Here is a 21,815-nt window from a genome sequence, read left to right on the forward strand (position 1 = left end):
GGTATGAATAATTAGATCCTAAAGTATGAGAAGTTGCCTTCACAGTATGAGAAGTTGCCTTCACAGTATTTGAGATGGAGTGAAGCGCCATCAGTTTGGATGGTATTTAAACTAACCGTTCAACAAGAAAACCAATTCACAAAGAAACTCATTCACATACAAGGAGTAAACTGGAACAGAGGTATTCTCGGGTTCTCTTCTGCTTCCAGTGTTGATAGAGAAACACAACTTCTTAGGATCTCAGCTGCTAAACAGCAAGATACTCCCATAACAACTGTTTCCCTGGGGTGTCTTTGGGGCAAGGTGAAAGTTAAGACAAAGAAAAAAACCTCAGCCCCACCCTAGCTTAGGTTTTAAAGCTGCATCCAGCCTCTCAACCATCTCACTTCTCTAACTCTACTATAGCTCCTACTGGCAAAGTGAAGGTCACATAATACCGCTGATAGGTGTGAAAAATAAACTCTTTTGCAGCCTGAGGAATCAGAATACCTTCTCCCATTTTTTTAATGGCCTTTATATTAAAGTGCTCCAACCAGTGGGGCACAGGGCAGAGTTTTCACCTGGGTTAGAAGGTTGTGGAATTCCTCCACTGCCTGTGAGTGTGCCACAGGATTTAGCACAAGGTGTTGGAAGAGATTGACAGGCTCAGCATCCCGAAATGACTTAGGGATTGGGATAGTCAGGGGCAGGAAGGTGTTGCCAATGAGGAAATGTTGGAGAGACCTTTGCTGGATACCACGGCCCAAAAACCAGAGGAGGTCCTGGAGCCTCTGAGAGAGTTTGTTATGCTGCCAGTCTGCTAGGGGCAGCTGTAGCAACAGGTGCATGAGGGCTGTTTTGAAGTGATAGGAGGTAAGGATGGGGCAGGATGCCCCAGTGGGAAGGCTCTGGTGGTCCCAGAGACTCAAAATGATTTGGAGGCACTTGAGATGGCATGTGTTCTCGGGAGCAAAGCGCCCTACCAGCTTCAGGAACAAGTGTTCACAGGCTGCAACAGACTCAGGCCAGTCCACGCTAGTGAGCTGTTCTTGCTCAGAGGCCTGACTCACCAGGTAGACCAAGGTATCTTCCCGCTGCACCCCCAGGACCAAGTTGATTAACAGAAAGCGGCCTGAGCGGTAATCCAACCTGAGCTTGCAGGAGGTAGAAGATGGTGGGAGACTGAGCTTAAAGTCATACTTATGGGCCACCAGGGCCCAAGCATTGCCCAGCATGTTCCGGAACCACTGCACAGTCTTACGCACATCCAAGTGGAAGCCTGTGCAGAAAGCAGCTTTGATAGAGCTGGCACTCTTGCCCAAGGCGAGCGGATGGTCCTTGTGGTGGTGCACCAGGCACAACACATCCCCCAGGACCTTCTCGCGCTTGCACATACATTCCGACTCTAACCGCACACCACCACAGCGGTGGCCAAGAGCTGGGTCCCTCATCTCCAAGATGAACGTCATGCCCTGTGGCGGAACAATAGGCACCAGGATATCAAATTTCTGGGTCTCATGGAGGGTTCCCCACTTCTCAAAGGCAGCCCCAATGCCCAGGCAGTCCTCCAATTGGGGGTGAGCCTCCTGGCGAGTGAGTACCCGGCAGGCCTCAATGAGATCATCCACAAAGCTCTCCACAAACTCACAGGTGCAAGGCAAGTCACGAATGGCATTTTGGACATAGTGTTTGTAAAACGATTCCAGGGCCTCCTGGGAGGGGAAGTCAGTGAGCCAGTTGTAAGTGGTGACCGGCACAATACGGACTTCCTCTTCTTCATCATCACTGCTGGACTCAAAGCCCGGCTCGTGTTGCATGTTCTGTCTCAGGAGCTCAAAGATGAGAAAAAGGCAAAAGAGGCCAACATTCCAAAGGTTTCCTAGCATCCAGCCCAGAGGACCCTCCTTGCCTTCAGCCTGAAATGGCCACCTGTCTTTCTTCCCCAGCACTAACTGGTCACTGGATGTGTCTCCTCTCCAGAAATTCTCTGCCCTCTGCTTCTGCTCAGCTGCTCGCTTTCTCTCTTCAAACTCTGTCACTAAATGCCGCATCTCCTCACTCATTCGCTTCTCCAGCTGCCGACTCCTGGCTAGTGTATCCAGGTCCATCCGGTCACTGACCATGAGGGGGTGGTGAACAACATACATCACTGCCAAGAACAGCAGGCTTATCACAGCCATGGAGGCCTCTGCATCTGAAGAAGTAGGAGGGTAGGGATCAGTGATGATCTTCTGGATGCATCTGCTCTCCAGCACATATTCCCCAGAACCCTGCCCAAAATGATGAATGTCAGCTACTCAGGAGGAACAGAAAGCTCACAGAGCTAGCCTTGGACAGAGCAAATGTGGTCTGCCTAGAAGGAGATTTGGAGGAAAGGGAGACAGTAGGATGTGCCCCTCAGTCTTTCTACTGCTTTCCTTCCACATGGTATGGATGGTATTGAGGTTTCCAAAGGATAGACATGGGACTGTTTTTATTCCACTGTAGGATGGGGCGGGGGACCCTTACTGTGGGGTGGCCTCACCCGACTCATCAGTCCACCTTGGGCACCAGAAATGCCCTGCTGATCCCAGAGGCTCTCCCTTCCACAGGCAGAAAGCACTGTGTCTGCCTGGGCAACCCTTTCTTGTACCCAAGCAGCCAGTCCTAGGCCCCAAAAGACAGCATCCCACTTCCTCTGTGACTTCACAATTCTCAGAATTCTGCTCGCCCCATGTCATCAAACCACTCAGCCACACCCCTCTGCCCAGTGGGCTCCAGTGAGGCACAGTGTCTGCCACTCCTTGGTATTGTGTCCTTCCAGGTCCTCAGGTGGCTGCCATGTGTCCAACTCTACTTCTCTCTCCGTCCAGGATCTGACAGCCCACAGTGGGGGTTCTGCTACTTCCCCATCCACCGCTGAAGCCCAAGCTCTGGCCTTCACCCCAATAGTTCTCAAGCGTCTGGGCTTACCGAGATGTATGGACTGCGCCCTGGGAACACTGAAGCCAGGTGATGGGCTCTCCCTCCTCTCTTTAGAACTTGGTCCTGCTTCGTGTCACCGCAGGCTCCAGGATCTCTGTTAAAATTTACAAGATTATAGGCCAGGGCTTTGACTCAAAAGTGGAGGCCCCTCTGCCACTCTCCATTTACTATTTCCCCCAGAGATTTACATTCTCCTCCACCTACCAAGACCGAACTAAGGACCGACCTCTTCTCGGGGGTTTCTCCCAGAACCTGGGGCCAGGTTACTCACCCTCCGTGTCAGCCGGAACAGGGTCTTAAAGAAACAAACAGTACAGCCTGACCACCTCTGCGTTCTTCCTGGCGGGATACGAGTTACCGGTTCATCGCCGGGACCAACCTCGGAAGCGGCCCCGACTCCCCTAGGGTACAGAGCATATTTGTCCAAGCGTCTGGTGGTCTGTGTGCGGGCGGTGGGCCCCGGGAACGCCCCACCATGCGGTGCACGACTCTGAGGGCGCGGACTTTGTCCGGCTCCTGCCCTCCGGGCTCCGCCTCGCCCCGCCCAGCCCGTCCAGGCTCCTCCCACCTGAAGTCTGGCCCGGCCGCTTGGAGGGCCGCGTCCCAGACTCTTGCACATGCGCCCCCACCCCAGCCTGCAGCCTTGAAATTGCGGGGAGATCAGAACTTCTGCTCGGCCTTCCTGGGAGACACAAGAGAGCATGTAGTAGTGTGTGTTGTCAGCCTCACTCAGTTCAGTTTGACGAGAACAAATACTTCGGAAATTCAGGCGCGAGGATGATGGTACCCAAACTAGGAATTGACCACGAAAAGCTAGCTAGTCTCACTTTCCGCAAGCTCTGAGCCAAAGAGCAGGAGCTGAGCTGCTTTCAATATCATTTTGTTTGTTTGTTTGTTTGTTTTGACAGTCCTGGGGCTTGAACTCAGGACTTGGGCACTGTCCCTGAGCTGCTTCAGCTCAAGGCCAGCACTCTACCACTTGAGCCACAGCACCACTTCTGGCCTTTTCTGTTTATGTGGTGCTGAGGAATGGAACCCAGGGCCTCATGCATGCATGGCAAGCACTTTACCACTAAGCCACATTCCCAGCCCTGTTTTCAACATCTTGAATATACTCATAATTCCTACTTCATGCCCAGACTCTGGTGTCTTTCTCCAACCCTTTTCTCCAATGAATTATGAATGGATCAGATAGCACCACAAATCCTGCTTCTGACCTTTCTTTTGTTTTTTTCTTTTTGTATGTATTTTTTATTGTAAAAATACTGTACAGAGGGTTTAGAGTTATATGAGTAAGGTAATGAGTATTCTGATCTTTCTTGCCATTCACTGGTCAAGTAGGAGTAAGAATCTTAAACCTACAAGCAGCTTTGCCGATTACCTGAGTATATAAAAGAGAGTACTTTAAGCTGGGCGCCCGTGACTCACATCTGTAATCCTCCAATTAACTACCAGAAAACGGGTACTGGCGCTGTCACTCAAGTGGTAGAGCGCTAGCCTTAAGCTAAAGAGCTGAGGGACAGCGCCCAGGCCCAGGGTTCAAGACTCATGACCACCAACAACAAAAAAAAATTTTTTTTAATGGGCTGAGAAGGTGGCTCAGTGGTAGAGTGCTTGCCTTGCATGCATGAGGCCCTGGGTTTGATTCCCCAGCACCACATAAGCAGAAAAAAAATTTTTTTTAAAAAGAAGAAGAAACCAGGCCCCAGTGGCTCACACATGTAGTCCTAGCTACTCAGGAGGCTGAGATCTGAGGATCATGGTTCAAAGCTAGCTGGGGCAGGAAAGTCTTTATCTTCAGTAAACCACCAGAAAACCAGAAGTGGCGCAGTGACTTAAATGGTAGAGCGCTAGCCTTGAGCTGAAGAGCTGAGGGACAGCGCCCAGGCCCAGAGTTCAAGCCCCACAACCAGAAAAAAAAAAAAGAAAAAGAAAAAAAGAAAGAGAGAGAGAGAAAACTTTATAAAGTATTGAAGCTGGATACATCTTATCAGGAATTTAACAGAATGGTTTTTCTGAAACACCAAGTAAAAAAGTCTTCCCTCTTCCTGACCTATGTTAGGTGTCCAAGGAGAAAAGGAACTGATACTAGTTACGAAAATCCATCTCCTGAAAGATAAATCAAACACAGATCTTTTCAGTGACACTGTAGAAGGACTCCCAAACAACTGGGACAGTACCTCCAAAACAAATGACTTTCTGGGCTCATGCCTGTAATCCTATCTACTCTGGAGGCTGAGATCTGAGGATCGTAGTTCAAAGCCAGCCTGAACAGAAAAGTCCATAAGACTCTGATCTCTAATAAACCACTAGAAAACCGGAAGTGGCACTGTGGCTCAAGCGGTAGAGCGCTCACCTTGAGCTGAAGAGCACAGGGACAGCGCCCAGGCCCAGAGTTCAAGCCCCACAACTGACAAAAAAAAAAGTCTGTTAGATTTTTTTTATGGGGGGGTGTGCCCGGTCGTGGGGCCTGAACTCTGGGCCTGGGCTGGGCGCTGTCCATTAGCTCTTCAGCTCAAGGCTAATGCTCTACCACTTGAGCCACAGTACCACTTCCAGCTTTTTTCTTTTTGCTTATATGGTGTTGAGGAATCAAACCCAGTGCCTCATGCATGCAAGGCAAGCGCTCTACCACTGAGCCACCTTCCCAGCCCCATCTATTAGATTCTTATCTCCAATAAATTACCAAAAAAATCTGGAAGTTGAGCTGTGGCTCAAGTGGTAAAGCGCTAGCCTTGAACAAAAGGAGCTCAGGGACAGTCCCCACATGCTGAGTTCAAGGACCAGCACAATTAACAAACAAAACTTATGTTAATAATTGTGGAGCAAGAAAGAATGTTAGCCAATAGTATCTGAACATCCAAAGTTAAACTTTTGTAAACTTGAATGATGAAAAATAGAATACAGATTATTTTTTTATTTTTAATTTTATTTTTGAATAGTTGTACATAGAGGCTGCCATTTTACAGAGCAGTTTATGAATACAATGGATTTTTTTTTCTTTTTGTCAGTCATGGGGCCTGAACTCTGGGCCTCAGTGTCATTCCTTTCAACATTCTCACCTCTCCCAGATCACAGATTATTATTGTGTATAAGCACATCTGAGAAGTAATAATGAAGTTTTCTACCTTTTTTTTTTGGTCAGCCATAGGGCTTGAAATCAGAGCCCGGGCACTGTCCCTGAGTTCTTCTACTCAGGGCTAGCACTCTACCACTTAGAGTTAGAGCACCACTTCTGGTTTGGGGGTGGGTAATTGGAGATGAGTCTCAAGGACTTTATTTTCTTCCCACGCTGGCTTTGAACCATGATTCTCAGATCTCAGCCTTCTGAGTAGCTAGGATTACAGGCATAAGCCACCAATGCTTTGCTCTTTCTTTTTATTTATAACATGACAACATTGGAATGAGAAAAATTGTTTCAGTGTGCAAAAACCGTGGTGTTTAAAAACCTCCTGTGTTAGCCAGGCACTGGTAGCTCACACTGTAATCCTGGCTACTCAGGAGGCTGAGATCTGAGGATCACGGTTCAAAAGCCAGCCTGGGCAAGAATGTCATGAGACTCTTATCTCCAATAAAGCACTAGAAAACCAGAAGTAGCGCTGTAGCTCAAGTGGTATACTGCTCACCTTGAGCTGAAGAGCTGAGGGACAGTGCCCAGGCCCAGAGTTCAAGCCCCAGAACCGACAAAAAAAAAAAAACAAACAACAAAACTTGTTTAGAACTTGTGGGGAGGCAACCTCAATATACTACTACAAAAGGGCATTGCCATAAGGAATGGTACCTGAATTAAAATTAGTAAAAGTTGGGCTGGGAAGTTGGCTCAGTGGTAGAGCGCTTGCCTTGCATTCCTGAGGCCCTGGGTTCGATTCTTCAGCACCATATAAGCAAAAAGAAAAAAGCTGGAAGTGGCGCTGTGGCTCAAGGGGTAGAGTGCTAGCCTTGAGCTGAAGAGTTAAGGGACAGCGCCCAGGCCCAGAGTTCAGCCCCCATGACTGGACCCAAAAAAAAAAAAAATTAGTAAAAGTTGGGCTGGGTACTTCCTACCCCCTTCAAGCCATCAAAACATTGTAATCTTATAATAACTAATCTTCTGTGTGAATGTTACCTTATTAAACATTGTGCCTTATTTTAAGTTTTGTGGAAATCAGCTCTATATTTTGGGAAAATAACTTTTTTTTTTTTTTTTTTTTTGTTGGTCGTGGGGCTTGAACTCTGGGCCTGGGCGCTGTCCCTCATTTCCTCAGCTCAAGGCTAGTGTTCTACCACTTGAGCCACAGTACAACTTCCGGTTTTCTGAGTGGTTTTTATTGGAGATAAGAGTCTCCTGGTCTTTCCTGCCTGGGCTGGCTTTGAACAGTGATCCTCAGATCTTAGCCTCCTGAGTAGCTAGGATTACAGGTATGAGCCACCGGTGCCCAGCCAGTATTTTATTCTTAATGAGTAAGAATGTACTCAAAATCTAAAATCCTTTTAATGTTTGTATTTGCCTATTATATAATTGCTTATCTGTTATTGAACTTAATACATGAATCCTTTTAAAAAATCACTTGTTGGGCTGGGAAGGTGGCTCAGTGGTAGAGGACTTTCCTTGCATGCCTGAGGCCCTGGGTTCAATTCCTCAGTACCACATAAGCAAAAAGAAAAAAGCCAGAAGTGGCGCTGTGGCTCAAGTTGAGAGTGCTATCCTTGAGCTGAAGAGCTGAGGGACAGAGCCCAGGCCCAGAGTTCAGGCCCCACGACCGGACCCAAAAAAAAAAAAAAAATCACTTGTTTATACATGTGTCTTCATGGCCAAATCAGGGTTGTTTAAAAAAAAAAAAAAAAAAAAAGCGATTGTTGCCAGGCACCCATGGCACATTCCTGAAATCCTAGCTAATCAGGAAGCTGAGATCTAAGGATCACAGTTCAAAGCCAGCCCCAGTCAGACAAATCTGTAAAATTCTTAACTCCAATGTAAAAGCTAGAAGTGGAGCTGTGGCTCAAGTGGTAGTATGCTAGCCTTGAGCACAAAAGCTCAGGGACAGCACCCAGGCTCAGAGTTCAAGCCCTAGGACCCGTTTAAAAAATATAATAATAATCCGGGCTGGGAAGGTGGCTCAGTAGTAGAGCGCTTGCCTTGTTTGCATGAGGTACTGGGTTTGATTCCCCAGCACCACATAAGCAAAAAGGAAAAAGCCGGAAGTGGCCCTGTGGCTCAAGTGGTAGAGCGCTAGCCTTAAGCTGAAGAGCTGAGGGACAGTGCCCAGGCCCAGAGTTCAGGCCCACGACCGGACCCCCCCCCCAAAAAAAAAATCCCAAACTCACAGTTAAAAAGCCATTAATTGATTTATTTTTTATTTTTTATCTTTTGCCAGTCCTGGGTCTTGAACTCAGGGCCTGGGCACAGTTCCTGAGCATCTTTTGCTCACTCTACCACTTGAGCCACAGTGCCACTTCTAGCTTTTTCTGTTTATATGGTATCCCTATATCAGCAAATATTGCTTGACCTATTTCTCCCTCTCCCTCCTCTCTCTCCAGTCTGATATGGAGCAACTGTTGGTTTAGGCAGTAGAATAGAAGACAAAGTTATTTAAACACCTCATTAATCATAGTAATAGGAGATTGCATATAAATGGAGAATGAAAGTAAGTTGTAAAAAGTCACTTTTTTTTAAACAATTAGACTTTACTGTTACGGGTGTTTACCCTGATTAAGCACAATAACTAGTTTTCCTCCCCCAAAATAAAATTTTTTTTTTTTTTTGTCAGTCATGGGGCTTGAACTCTGGGCCTGGGCGCTGTCCCTCAGCTCTTCAGCTCAAGGTGAGCGCTCTACCACTTGAGCTACAGCGCCACTTCCGGTTTTCTGGTGGTTTATTGGAGATAGGAGTCTCACGGTCTCTCCTGCCCGGGCTGGCTTTGAACCGCGATCCTCAGATCTCAGCCTCCTGGGTAGCTAGGATTACAGGCGTGAGCCACCGGCGCCCGGCTCCCCAAAATAAATTTATTTTGAAAAGTAAATGTACTGCCTAGCAAGCTGGAGAAGTTGAGTTCAAGCTATTGAAGCTGGGCTTCTGGTGGTTCACACTTACAATTTTGGCTACTCAGGAGGCTAAGATCTGAGATCTGTTTGAAACCAGCCTGGGCAGGAAGGTCTATGAGATGCTTATTTTCAATTAACTACCAAAAATCCAGAAGGGAAACTGTGGGTTGAAGTGTGACTCAAGAGGTAGAGTGCCAACTAAAAGCCAAGTGACAGTGAGAGGCCCTGAGTTTTCAGCTCCAGTACTGGCACCCCCAAAAGCCATTATGTATTAATAAACCATGGTGAAGTTTCAACTTATGGAGTTGAAAATTCTCAGTTGCAGCAGTAGAGGTCATGGATTCAAAACCCAGTACCACCAAGAAAGACAAAGGGAAAGAAAAGAAAGTTATCGGTTCTGTGAAGTTTCATCAGAAACTGAAGCTGAATACTCTTAAGTTCATTGCACATTAGCTCAGTCACACACCCTCAGTGTGTATCTTTATTGCACATTAGCTCAGTTGCATATACTCAGCATGTCATTATTGCACATTATCTCAGTCTCACACAGTGTGTGGGTGTATGTGGGGGAGGGGGTAGGTATGGATGTGAGTGTGTTGTTGAGGCTTAACCCCAAGGCCTGTACATCCTAGGTCAGTCTTCTACTACACTAAGCTACACCCCCAACCCTGTGGGATTGTTTTGTTGGGTTTTAGTCCAGGGATAAGACATGTGTGTGTGTTTGTGTGTGTGTGTGTGTGTGTCTGCGTATGCTAGTACTAGAGCTTGAACTCAGGGTATGAGTGCTAGTTCTTTGCTTTTCTGTTCAAGGCTAGCACTCTGCCACAGCTTCACTTCTGGATTTATTTATTTTGGGGATGGTTAATTGGATAAGAATCTCATAGGCTTTCTTGCCCTTGACTGGCTTTGAACCAAGATTCTCAGATCTCAGCCTCCTGACTATCTAGGATTATAGGCATGAGCATAAGACAAAAAAAGGGGGGGGGCTGGGAAGGTGGCTCAGTGGTAGAGCGCTTGCCTTGCATGCCTGAGGCCCTGGGTTCAATTCCTCAGCACCACATAAGCAAAAAGAAGAAAAAAGCCAGCTGGGCGCTGGTGGCTCACGCCTGTAATCCTAGCTACTCAGGAGGCTGAGATCTGAGGATCGCGGTTCAAAGCCAGCCCGGGCAGGAGAGACTGTGAGACTCCTATCTCCAATAAACCACAAGAAAACGGGAAGTGGCGCTGTAGCTCAAGTGGTAGAGCGCTCGCCTTGAGCTGAAGAACTGAGGGACAGCGCCCAGGCCCAGAGTTCAAGTCCCACTACCGACCAAAAAAAAAAAAAAAAAAAAAAAAAGCCAGAAGTGGGGCTGTGGCTCAAGTGGTAGAGTGCTAGCCTTGAGCTGAAGAGCTGAGGGACAACGCCCAGGCCCAGAGTTCAGGCCCCACGACCAGACCCCCCCCCAAAAAAAGGGGCTGGGGGGTTGAGGGGCTGGGGGACTGGGGGTTTAGCCCAGCGGAAGGGCGCCTGCCCGGAGCGGGCAAGGCCCTGGGTTGGGGCCTCAGCCCTGGGGGGGGGGGGGAAGACAAACAAAAGGGCTGGGAAGGTGGCTCAGTGGTAGAGCGCTTGCCTTGCATGCATGAGGCCCTAGGTTTGATTCCTCAGCACCACATAAGCAAAAAGAAAAAAGCCGGAAGTGGCACTGTGGTTCAAGTGGTAGAGCGCTAGCCTTGAGCTGAAGAGCTGAGGGACAGCCCAGAGTTCAGGCCCCATAACTGGACCCCCCCCAAAAAAAAACAAAAAAATTTTTTTGGTTATGGAGCTTGAACTCAGGACCTGGGTGTTGTCCTTGAGCTTTTCTGTTCAAGGCTAACACTCTGTTACTTGAGCCACAGTCCACTTCCAGCTTTTTATGGTGTTTAATTGGAGACAAGAGTCTCACAACTTTCCTGCCTCAACTTACTTTGAACCATGATCTTCACATCTCAGCCTCATAAATAGGATTATAAGTGTGAGCCACCAGCCCCAGACTTGGCAATGTTTTTTTTTTTTATTATTTTATTTTTATTTGTGAACATACTGTACAGAGGAGTTACAATTACATGGGCAGGATAATGCGTACATTTCTTACCAAGCATTGCAAAAACTGCTAATTTTCCTTTTTTTTGGGGGGGGGAGGGGTCCAGTCACAGGGCCTGAACTCTGGGCCTGGGCGCTGTCCCTCAGCTCTTCAGCTCAAGGCTAGCACTCTACCACTTGAGCCACAGCGCCACTCCCGGCTTTTTTCTTTTTGTTTATGTGGTGTTGAGGGATTGAACCCAGGGCCTCAGGCATGCAAGGCAGCACTCTACCACTGAGCCACCTTCCCAGCCCTTTGGCAATGTTTTCTAAATGAAAAGAACTACTCTTAACCACTATTACTAAACAACAAATATTTTTGGAAATTAGCTTTTGTTGACGACTTCATACATTCTTAATAGCTGTAAAAATACCAAGCAAAACAGTGTTTGCCTATGAAATCCATATTATGATGAAGTCATTCGGCCACTAACTTTGATTCACAAGTAATATCAAACCATTTAACATACTTCTATGGTGTCAAAGGTAAAACAAGAATCAAGGCCTCATTCCTACATAAATTTAAAGCAGACTTAACTTCTGGGTTCAAACTACACTCCCAGCAAAGTGAGTTAAATATCAGTGCAAGTAGAAAAGGAACTTTCATATCTCAAAATACACCTAACTTTGCAATTGAGAAACTTTTCATCTAATATAACTAGAAATGCTTAATCTGCAGTGTAATGATATACTAAAAAGCTAATATCAAAATCTATATAAATGCTATCCAACAATAAATATTCTTGAGTGAAATATTCTTGAGGATGTTTTTCTTTTATTTTAATGGTACTGGGACTTGAACCCAGGACCTGGGTTCTGTCTCTTAACTTAACTTGAGCCACAGTTCCTCTTCTGGTTTCTTATTGGTTAATTAGAGGTGAGTCTCACTGACTTTCCTACCTGGGCTGGCTTTCAACTATGGCCTTAGCCTACTAGGTAGCTAAGATTACAGGCTTGAGCCACTAGCATTCACCTATGCTTGAGGATTAATGCCAGTATTTGGCAATACTCATCTGTATGAAGACATTTTCAAGGGAAAAAATATGTAAACTCTCATCACAGATCAGTATTAATACTGCAGGTCAGCAATTAATTTGGATGATAGGAAACACTAATATTGAATTCCAATTAAGTGAAGTTTAATTCCAGAAAAACAATTTATTGTTTTTATTAGTAAAGCTATATTAAAAAGATTGTATTCTATTCTATTTTGAATTTTGTGGAAATTTTTTCTTCTTTTCTTTCTTTTTTTTTTTTTTTTTTTTTGGTCGGTTGTGGGGCTTGAACTCTGGGCCTAGTTCTTCAGCTCAAGGTGAGTGCTCTACCACTTGAGTCACAGCGCCACTCCCAGTTTTCTGGTGGTTAATTGGAGATATCTCACAAGACTTTACTGCCCAGGCTGGCTTTGAACTATGATCCTCAGATCTCAGCCTCCTGAGTAGCTAGGATTACAGTGGAGATTTCTTTTCACTTTTATTATATAAATACCTACATAATATTCTTTTTTTTGTTTTTGTTTTGTTTTTTGTTTTTTTTGGGTCCAGTCATGGGGCTTGAACTCTGGGCCTGGGTGCTGTCCCTCAGCTCTTCAGCTAAAGGCTAGCGCTCTACCATTTGAGCCACAGCGCCACTTCCGATTTCTACATAATATTCTTGATTCTGACTTTTGGGTTATGTTGGGGCTCTGCAAAAATAACTGAAAGTATGTGCATTGAACTGCTCAGTACTTTGTTAATGAAATTTGTCAGAAGCAGTCTCAAAGCCAAGGTCTTAGCCAGGTGCCTAGTGGCTCATGCCTGAAATCCTAGTTATTCAGAAGGCTGTGTTGTAAGGATTGTAATTCAAAGCCATCCTAGACAGGAAAGACCGTGAGACTCTTATCTCCAATAACTACCAAAAAAAGCCAGAACTGTGGCTCAAGTGGTAGAGTGGTAGGTAGAGTGCCAGCCTTGAGCAAAGAAGCTAAGGGACAGTACCAGGCCCTGAGTTCAATTATGACAAGAAAGAAAAAAAGAGAGAGGGACAGAGGAGGGGGGAAGGAGGGAGGAAGCGAGGAAGGGAGGGAGAGAGGGAAGGAGGGAAGGAAGGAAGGAGAGAGAGAGAAGAAAGAGAAGGAAAAAAAGTCTAACTTTCTGCATTCCTGCTCCTCATCTCTCAATGCAAGTCTGAGAAACCAGAATTTCTCTTTTCCAAGGTGGGTCATAGACACTATAATGCTTTCTCCCAAGCCAATCATAAAATCATAAAACCTAGAATTATTATGTTAACCTTCTCCATCCTTTCTGACTCAAACTAGATGTAAAGAAATTCTCTGATCTATTATTGTGTAGTAGTAGGTCATAAAAACCTTTATTCCTTGCCCCATACCCAGAAGGAAGAAATTTGAGAGGTCCAGAAGAATCTGAACAGACAGGCTTTGCTAGGTTTCCCTGCTCAGTTTATTATTATGAGATTATATTATTTTTTCCAATCACATTTCTACATAGCTGTCCCTGCTTCAGTATACCTAGGCTAAAATAGATCCTGTGTCTTTGGGTCTTTATTTTGATGGTTCCTATGTCATATAAAACTGAATGAGTAAATTCGTTATGCTTTTCTTTTGTTAACCTGCATTTTGTTATAGGAAAACCCTTTTGTCTCCCCTTTATCTGTGAACATTGAAACATTTACTATCTGGGGCTGTGAAGATGTTTGAACTCAAGCCCTTAAGTCATTACTACTTGAGTCATGCCCCCAAGCCCTTTTTGTTTCAGCTACTTAAAAATAAAAATAGACTCTTGAGTTTATGCCTGGCAATTCTCCTGTTTACCACTTCAGTCATAGCTGGAATAACAAGCATGGGTCACCATGCCCAGCTTTTTATTGACTGTCAGGGATATTGATTGCATATACTTTTTGTCTGGGGTGGACTGAAACCCTTTCCTCCTGATCGCTATCTCCTGAGTACCCAGTATTACAAGGCAGGAGCTACTGTGCCTGGCATGACCCCTGCTTTTTTTTGGGGGGTGAGGGGTCCAGTCGTGGGGCCTGAACTCTGGGCCTGGGCACTGTCCCTCAGCTCTTCAGCTCAAGGCTAGCGCCGTACCACTTGAGCCACAGCGACCACTTCTGGCTTTTTTCTTTTTGCTTATGTGGTGCTGAGGAATCGAACCCAGGGCCTCAGGCATGCAAGGCAAGCGCTCTACCACTGAAGCACCAAATTGTGCACAATTCTTCAAGAAATGTATTTGTAAAGTTTCATTTTTTTAAATTAAAATGAAAGTTTGAGCATGTAGAGTGCATGCCTCATTTGCTCAAAGCCGCCTGAAAAGCTAGGATTACAGGTGTGAGGCACCGGTGCCCAGCTTTAAAAATCTGTTTTAACAACATAGAAAGACTTTCAGTATTTGTTATAATGTTTGGAGATATTTTAAAGAGAAAAGGAAAAGAATAGTTACAATCAAAAAAAAATATAAATCTCAATGTATCTGCTATATTCCAGCATTAAATGAAGAAATATAAAATGGTTAAAAGAGGAAAGTATACTTATACATCACATTGTAGACAGTGTTCTTAAGTCAGAGGTACAATACAACTTTACCAGGCCTCTCTAGATCTCTGTTCACTTAAAAAAAGTTTTTATATTTATCAGAAATTTCTTCCTTGGGGAGGGCGGGGGGGGGGGGGGGAGGCTGGGAAGGGATTTGGAAGGGGAAACAAAGGAGGAGGCTACAATGCTTGTTAAGAAATGTACTCATTATCTTGCCCATCTAATTGTAACTCCTCTATACAGTATTTTCACAATAAAAAATAAATAAAAATTAAAAAAAAGAAAAAAAAAAAAAAAGAAAGACTTTCAGTGTCCAGGGCCCAATACCCTTGGTGCCTTGGTTGATTAAAGAACAAAATGTGTTTTCTAAAGAAACAGGTGCACCTGCGGTGGCTGATGTATTTAGCCAGGACTTCAGGAGATAGTTAATGTCCCTTTGTCCCCTCAAGGTTGGAAGAGAGGGCGAGATGGGGGATCTCCTTCCCGCCAGATTTCAAGGGCCCCACTATTCGCCTCCCTCCGCCGGGACCCGCCTGTGTGCCTACAGTCGCGGAAGCACCCTCACTTCCCAAACGCCTTTTCCGCGTCCGCCAGCAGCCAGCTGAGAGCCCGGGGACACGGGGTGGGGGGTGAGGGGGGGTACCGAGGTCATCGCGGGAGAGTGCGGGGCTCGCAATGATTGGGACGCGCAGTTGTGAGACCACTCAGGATCTTCCCGAGTGAGTCGGTGTCTGAGGGCGTGAGCCAGCATCCCACCCCATGGCACAGATAAGCACAGTGCTTTTGCCCAGTTGGCACGACGGCCAACACTCGTGGGGATACAGCCCCGCGTCCCCGCTGGCCTGGGTCACGCCGCAGATGCCAATTGCGTTTCTTCTCCCTGGATTACAGTGAACGTGTTATCTCACTTGGAACTTCATTCAAATGAAAATTTTCATAATGTGATTTCCAATATGCTCTTAATCGATTGGTGTAATGTGGCTGGAACTGGTCCTTACTCAAAGCGACCTCACTTGGCCAGATCTGAAAATGACAGTCCTGGCTAGAAGGCCCAAGCAAAAACCAGCCCAGCGGGAAGAGCAACTTGGGACGCAGCCATGGTTTCGGCCCCGCTCCCAGCATCAGCCCCGCCCCAGCATCAGCCCCGCCCCCGGCAGCAGCCCCGCCCCCGGCAGCAGCCCCGCCCAGGCAGCATCCCTGAGCCATTCTGCTGGACCCCTCTACATTCTGCTGGACCCCTTGTTGCTTAAACAGAACGCGCAGTCCTAGTCCAGCCTCTCGCTCCAGCGGGCGGAAAAGACTTCTGCATTCATCCAGTACGTTAAACCTACCGGTGCATCCTTCCCTCCAGAACGCAGCTTAGCTGATGAAGAGGAGAGAGCTCCAGGAGCCAAACTTTGAGCCCCGTCTTTGATGCTAACTGGGACCCTCAACCTCCAGAGAGTCTGCTTCCTTATCTGATTTGGATGCCTAGCTCTCAGTCACCAACTTGATGTCTGTTACCTGGGTTTCTCATTTCTAAATATGGCAGTCTACATCGTATTGTATCCTGATTATTATCTAGCCTATTGATCTGTCTCAGAGTTCTTAGATCCTTAAAGGAAAAGATGTACAGTAGTTTAGTGCGGTATTTTGTATTGGGGTTTGAATTTAGGGCCTTGCACTTGAATCACTATGTGTCGGCGCTCGCTCTCGCTCTTGCTCTCTCCCGCTCTCGCTCTCACTCTCGCTCTTTCAGATAGGGTCTTGCTTCCAGGACTGTGACCTTCCTGCTTTATGCTTCCTGCCAGTATTTGGGATGGTATGTAAGTACTACTGGCACTTGGTGAGGAGTGTGGCATGTATGCTCAGGCTGGTCTTGATCTGCAATACTCTCAAGTAGGTAGGATTAGAAGTGTTAGTCATCGGCACACAGCTCAAGTCAACTTTTTATTTTGGTGCCTGTTCTGGGGCTTTAATTCAGGCCTGGCCCTTTTGCCCTGAGCTTTTGTGCTCAAGGCTGGCACTCTGCCACTTGAGCTACAGTTCCACTTCTGGCTTTTTTGGTAGTTAATTGGAGATAAGAGTCTTGCTGAGGGCTGGGAAGGTGGCTCAGTGGTACAGTGCTTGCCTTGCATGCATGAGGCCCTGGGTTCAATTCCTCAACACCACATAAACAGAAAAAGCCGGAAGTGGTGTTGTGGCTCAAATGGTAGAGTGCTAGCTTTGAATTGAAGAGCTGAGGGACAGCGCCTAGGCCCAGAGTTCAAGCCCCACCACCGACAAAAAAAAAAAAAAAAAAAAGTCTTGCTGACTTTCTAGCCTGGGCTGGCATTGAACTGTGATCTTCAATTCTCAGCCTCCTGAATAGCTAGAATTACAGACATGAGCCATCACCAGCACCTTGCAACTCAAGAACATTCTAAAAACAAGTTTAGAAATCAAAACGACTCAAAAACCCTGTAACTAATAAATCTATATTTCACATTATGCACATTTAAATAGAAGAAGTCCTCAGGATAGAGAAAAGGAAAAGTAACAAGGTGGGGATAAGAGACAAAAGAGGGGCTGGAAAGGTGGCTCAGTGGTAGAGCACTTGCCTTGCATGCCTGCATGGGTTCGATTCCTCAGTACCATATAAGCAAAAAGAATAAAAGCTGGAAGTGGTGCTGTGGCTCAAGTGGTAGAGCGCTAGCCTTGAGCTGAAGAACTGAGGGACAGCGTTCAGGACCCACGACGGGACCCCCCCTCCCAAAAAAAGAGAGAGAGAGAGACAAAAGAACAGAATCATAGATAGGGCAGTACCTTCGGGTACCTATGAAGTTTTCACCTTATCCAGATTCTTTAGTGGTCCACCTCCCTAGGAACTAAAACTTCTGTTAGGATTTGCTTCTAATATAAATTTTAGAACTTTGCTGGGTGCTAGTGGCTCACAACTGAAATCTTTGTTCACAGAAGCTGAGATCTGAGGATCACAGTTTGAAGCCAGCCCAGATAGAAAATTCCATAAAACTCTCATCTCCAATTAACCAGCAAAAAGCTGGAAGTGGAGTTGTGACTCAAGTGCTAGCCTTGAGCACAAAAGCTCAGGCAAAGTGTCCAGGCCCTGAGTTCAAGCCCCAAGACCAGCACACACAAAAATTATCTTCAAATAGCTGTTCAAGGGAATTTCACTTTAACATGTCAATTTCTATGTATAATGAATCTGTGTGTGTGTGTGCGTGCGCATGCGTGTGTGCGCACGCGCTTGAACTCAGGGCCTGGCCACTGTCCCTGAGCTGCTTTGGCTCAAGGCTAGCACTCTAGCATTTGAGCCACAGCACCATTCCAGCTTTCTGTTTATGTGGTACAGATTAACCCAGGGCTTCATGCATGCTAGGCAAGCACTCTACCACTAAACTACATTCCCAGCCCATGGAATAGAGGTTTTTGATGATCATTTTAGAAGGAGGCAGCATGGCTGGGCACCAGCTACTCAGGAGGCTGATATCTGAGGATTATGGTTTGGAGCCAACATGGGCAGGAAAGCCTATGAAACTCCTATCTCTAATTGACCATAAAAAAAAAAAGTGGAAAGTGGCTGGGCACCGGTGGCTCATGCCTGTTATCCTAGCTGCTCAGGAGGCTGAGATCTGAGGATTATCGTTCAAAGCCAGCCCCAGCAGGAAAAGCCATGAAACTCTTATCTCCAATAAAGCACCAGAAAAACAGAAGTGGCGCTGTGGCTCAAGTGGTAGAGCACTAGCCTTGAGCTGAAGAACTGAGGGACAGTGCCCAGGCCAAGAATTCAAGCCCCATGACTGACAAAAAAAAATTTTTTTTAAAGGGAAGTGGAGTTGTGGCTCAAATAGCATTAACCTTGAGCAAAAAAGGCTAATGGACAGAGTTAGACCTTGAATTCAAGCCCCAGTACTAGCACCAAAATAAAAAAGAGGCAGCATAATGTGCACCTAGACATGAATAAAGTCAACAGCCTTCATACTGCTAAAAATTGATCTACATATTTAATGCAAGAACATCAAAATCCCAATAATGTTCTTCACCAAGATAGAGAAAACAATCCAAAAATCCATATCAAGCAATAAAAGACCTCAAATAGTCAAAGTAATTTTAATCAAACAAAGCAATGATGCTGTCATCACAATTCCAGACATGGAGCTCTACTACAGAGCTATAATAAAAACAGGCTTATAGATCAGACACAAAAACAGGCCTGAAGATCAATGGAACGAACTAGAAGATCCAGAAATAAAGTCATATATTTACAGCTATCTGATATTTGACAAGGGAGCAAAAAATGTATGGTGGAAAAAATTGGCTCTTTAATAATTGGTATTGGAGAAACTGGAGATCCATATGTAGAAAACTAAAATTGGATCCTTTTTTTGTCACCATGCACCAATATGTACTCAAAGTAGATGAAAGACCAATAGACCAATAGATCAAATTAGAACTGAAACTTTGAAACTTCTGCAAGTAGATCAATATCACAACTGAAACTTTGACACTACTGCAAGATGGAGCAGGAGAAACATTAAAACTTATAGACATGGGCAAAAATTTTTTGAGAAGAGTCTCAGGGGTACAGCAAATAGGAGAAAGACGACAAATGAGATTACATCAAAATAAAAAGTTTCTGCATGGCAAAGGACATAGTTACTAAACTAAAAATACTACCAACAAACTGGGAGAAAAATTTATGTGTAATATATCCAACAAAGGCCTAAAATATATGAGGATCTCAAAAAATTAACACTCCCCTAAAGCCAATAAATAGGCAAAGGAGCTAAGGACAGACTTCTTAGAAGAAGTAAGAATGGCAAATAAACACATAAAGAAATATAAATAATAAAGGAATTATAAATCAAAGCAACTTTAAGATTCCATCTCACCCCAGTTAAATTGTCCAACATCAAGAATTCAACAATAGCTGGGCGCTGGTGGGCTCACACCTGTAATCCTAGCTACTCAGGAGGCTGAGATCTGAGGATCATGGTTCAAAGCCAGGCCAGGCAGGAAAGTCCCTGAGACTCTTATCTCCAATAAACCACTAGAAAAATGGAAGTGGTGCTGGGGCTTAAGCTGTAGAGTGCTTGCCTTGAGCTGAAGAGCACAGGGACAGTGCTCAAGCCCAGAGTTCAATCCCCACGACTGACCCCCCCCCCAAAACAACAATAAATGCTAGTGGGAATGTGGGGGGGAAACCCTATTATACTTGGTGGAAATGTAAACTAGCACAACCACTCTGGAAGGCAGTTTGGAGGTTCCTCAAAAAACTAAACATAAAACTTCCCCATAGCCCAACCATACCACTCTTAGACATCTACCCAGAACATTACATGTCAGGATACAATAAAACTTGCTTATCATGTTCATTGCTGCCTTAGAACAGCCAAGGTAAGGAAACAACCCAGATACCTTACAATTGATGAGTGGATAAAACATGGTACATATATACAGTAGAATTTCACTCATCAATTAGAAAGAATAAGATGTCATTTGCAGAGAAATGGATGAACCTACAGCAAAGCTTTTGAGGTAAGCCAAACTCAGAGAAATAGCATGCTTTCTCTCATATGTTGATGCTAGTTCTAAAATACAACTGGACATAACTGATACAAGACTAGGCATTCCAACAGGAATATTAAAGAAGAATACTCTTAGGGAAGGAACATAAAGGTGTAACTCCTCTGAAGATTTAAAATATTATTTATGCTTTATCTAAATGAAATCTAGGAAATAGAAACATGAGTTTCATTGTTGGTGGTGGTGTTTTTTGCTTTGAGGTATTTGGTGAAAAGGGAGGTGCAGAAAGAGGGAGAGAACAAATGCAGTCATAGCATTCAGTATAGACTATATGGAAAATTTGCTATGCAACTTGTGAGCAGGGATGGGAGGGAGAAACAGGAAAACAAAGGAAGGGGTGACATTGTCCAAAAAAGAAATGTACTCATGACCCAACTTAGGAAATGGTAACCCCTCTGTACAATACCTTACTAATAATAAGCAAGGCACCAGTAGTGCATGAATTTCTTGCCTACTCTCTGTCTTGTGTGTTCCACATTTCATACTAAGAGACTGAGATCTGAAGATTGTGGTTCAAAGCCAGCCCAGGCAGGCTTTGTAACACTTGTATCTCCAATTAACTGAGATGGATGTAGTGCTCTGACTTAAATGGTAGAGCCTTGAGTAAAAAAGCCCACAGACAGCGCCCAGGCCCTGAGTTCAAGCCTCGAGACCAGTATATACACAAGTAATAACAAAATTATATTTAAAAAGTTAAAGACCTTTTTTCTGACTCCATTTTGGTACTCACGTCACCTCTTTGATCTGTGTCTATCCAGATGCCCCAAATCCCTTTTAAAACCTGTTTAAAAACTATATTGGAGTTGGAGACATGGCTCCATTAGTGAAGCAGCAGCTAATGAGTGAAAGCATGAGGTACTAAGTTTGAGTCCTGTTCTCAAAAACAAAAAAAAACTTTATTGATACAATTTATACACCATCAGATTCCTTTATTTAATACTGTATATCTTGATGGATTGCATTTATAATCAGAATTGTGTGCCAATCAATTAGTTTTGGAACATTCTCATCTGTCTCAAAAGAGATGTTTCCATTCAGAGTTACTTTCTCTCTCTCCTTACCAAACACCTGGCGAACCTCTTACCTACTTTCTGTCTTGCCTGCTCCACATTTTATACATGTGGAATCATACCATTTGTGGTCCTTTTATATACTTTTTTTTGAGATTCATCCATATTGTATGGTGTTTGTCAGTATTTTGTTGCTTTTTGTGGTGGAATAATACATTTATGGATAAATTATATTTTGTCAGTTGGTGGATGTTTGGATTTCCACTTTTTCACTCTTGTGAAAAGTGCCGCTGTGGACATCTGTTTACAAATTTTTGTGTTCCTATATATTTTAGGTTCTCTTGGGAGCAGAATTACTGGGTCATATGGTACCTCTATGTTTTTGTTTTGTTTTGTTTTTGACTTTGATCCTGGGGCTTGAACTTAGGGCCTGGATGCTGGTCCTGAATTTTTTTTACTCAAGGCTAGCCTTCTACCACTTGAGCCACAGCTCCATTTCTGGCTTTTCTTGGTGCTTAATTGGAGATAAGTCTCATAGACTCTCCTGCCCAGTCTGGCTTCCAACCCAGATCTTCAGAACTCAGCCTCCTGAGTAGTAGGATTACAGACATGAGCCACTGACACCCAGCAGTAACTCTATGTTTAACTT

At 44.9% G+C, this 21,815-nt stretch overlaps 1 protein-coding gene across 2 annotated transcripts; it reads right to left on the reverse strand.

Annotated features, from left to right (window-relative positions):
- Window positions 1-480: 480 nt before the first annotated feature.
- LOC138807829 (inositol 1,4,5-trisphosphate receptor-interacting protein-like 1) lies at window positions 481-3,301 on the reverse strand. Of its 2 annotated transcripts, XM_069993629.1 has the most exons (3): window positions 3,215-3,301; window positions 2,932-3,037; window positions 481-2,173 (listed from the first exon to the last, which is right to left on the reverse strand). In XM_069993629.1, exon 3 carries the CDS (start codon window positions 2,157-2,159, stop codon window positions 519-521), a length of 1,641 nt encoding a protein of 546 aa, XP_069849730.1. In that variant the 5' UTR covers window positions 2,160-2,173; window positions 2,932-3,037; window positions 3,215-3,301; the 3' UTR covers window positions 481-518. The 2 variants fall into 2 exon arrangements, with proteins under 2 accessions (XP_069849730.1, XP_069849729.1); XM_069993628.1 differs by lacking the exons at window positions 2,932-3,037; window positions 3,215-3,301 and adding an exon at window positions 2,504-2,744.
- Between the last annotated feature and the right edge of the window lie 18,514 nt (window positions 3,302-21,815).

The sequence above is a fragment of the Dipodomys merriami genome, unplaced genomic scaffold, assembly GCF_024711535.1.
Source record: "Dipodomys merriami isolate MVZ:Mamm:240054 unplaced genomic scaffold, mDipMer1.0.p SCAF_435, whole genome shotgun sequence".
NCBI classification, from domain to species: Eukaryota; Metazoa; Chordata; class Mammalia; order Rodentia; family Heteromyidae; genus Dipodomys; species Dipodomys merriami.

What these genes read in the sequence shown, in the direction of transcription:
- LOC138807829 (XM_069993628.1), bottom strand. Translation starts at nt 2,699, where the DNA reads ATGACATGGGGCGAGCAGAATTCTGAGAATTGTGAAGTCACAGAGGAA. An exon ending in AAGGTGGACTGATGAGTCGG is followed by an intron (nt 2,174 to 2,503) that starts GTGAGGCCACCC and finishes CTACTTCTTCAG; the next exon opens with ATGCAGAGGCCTCCATGGCT.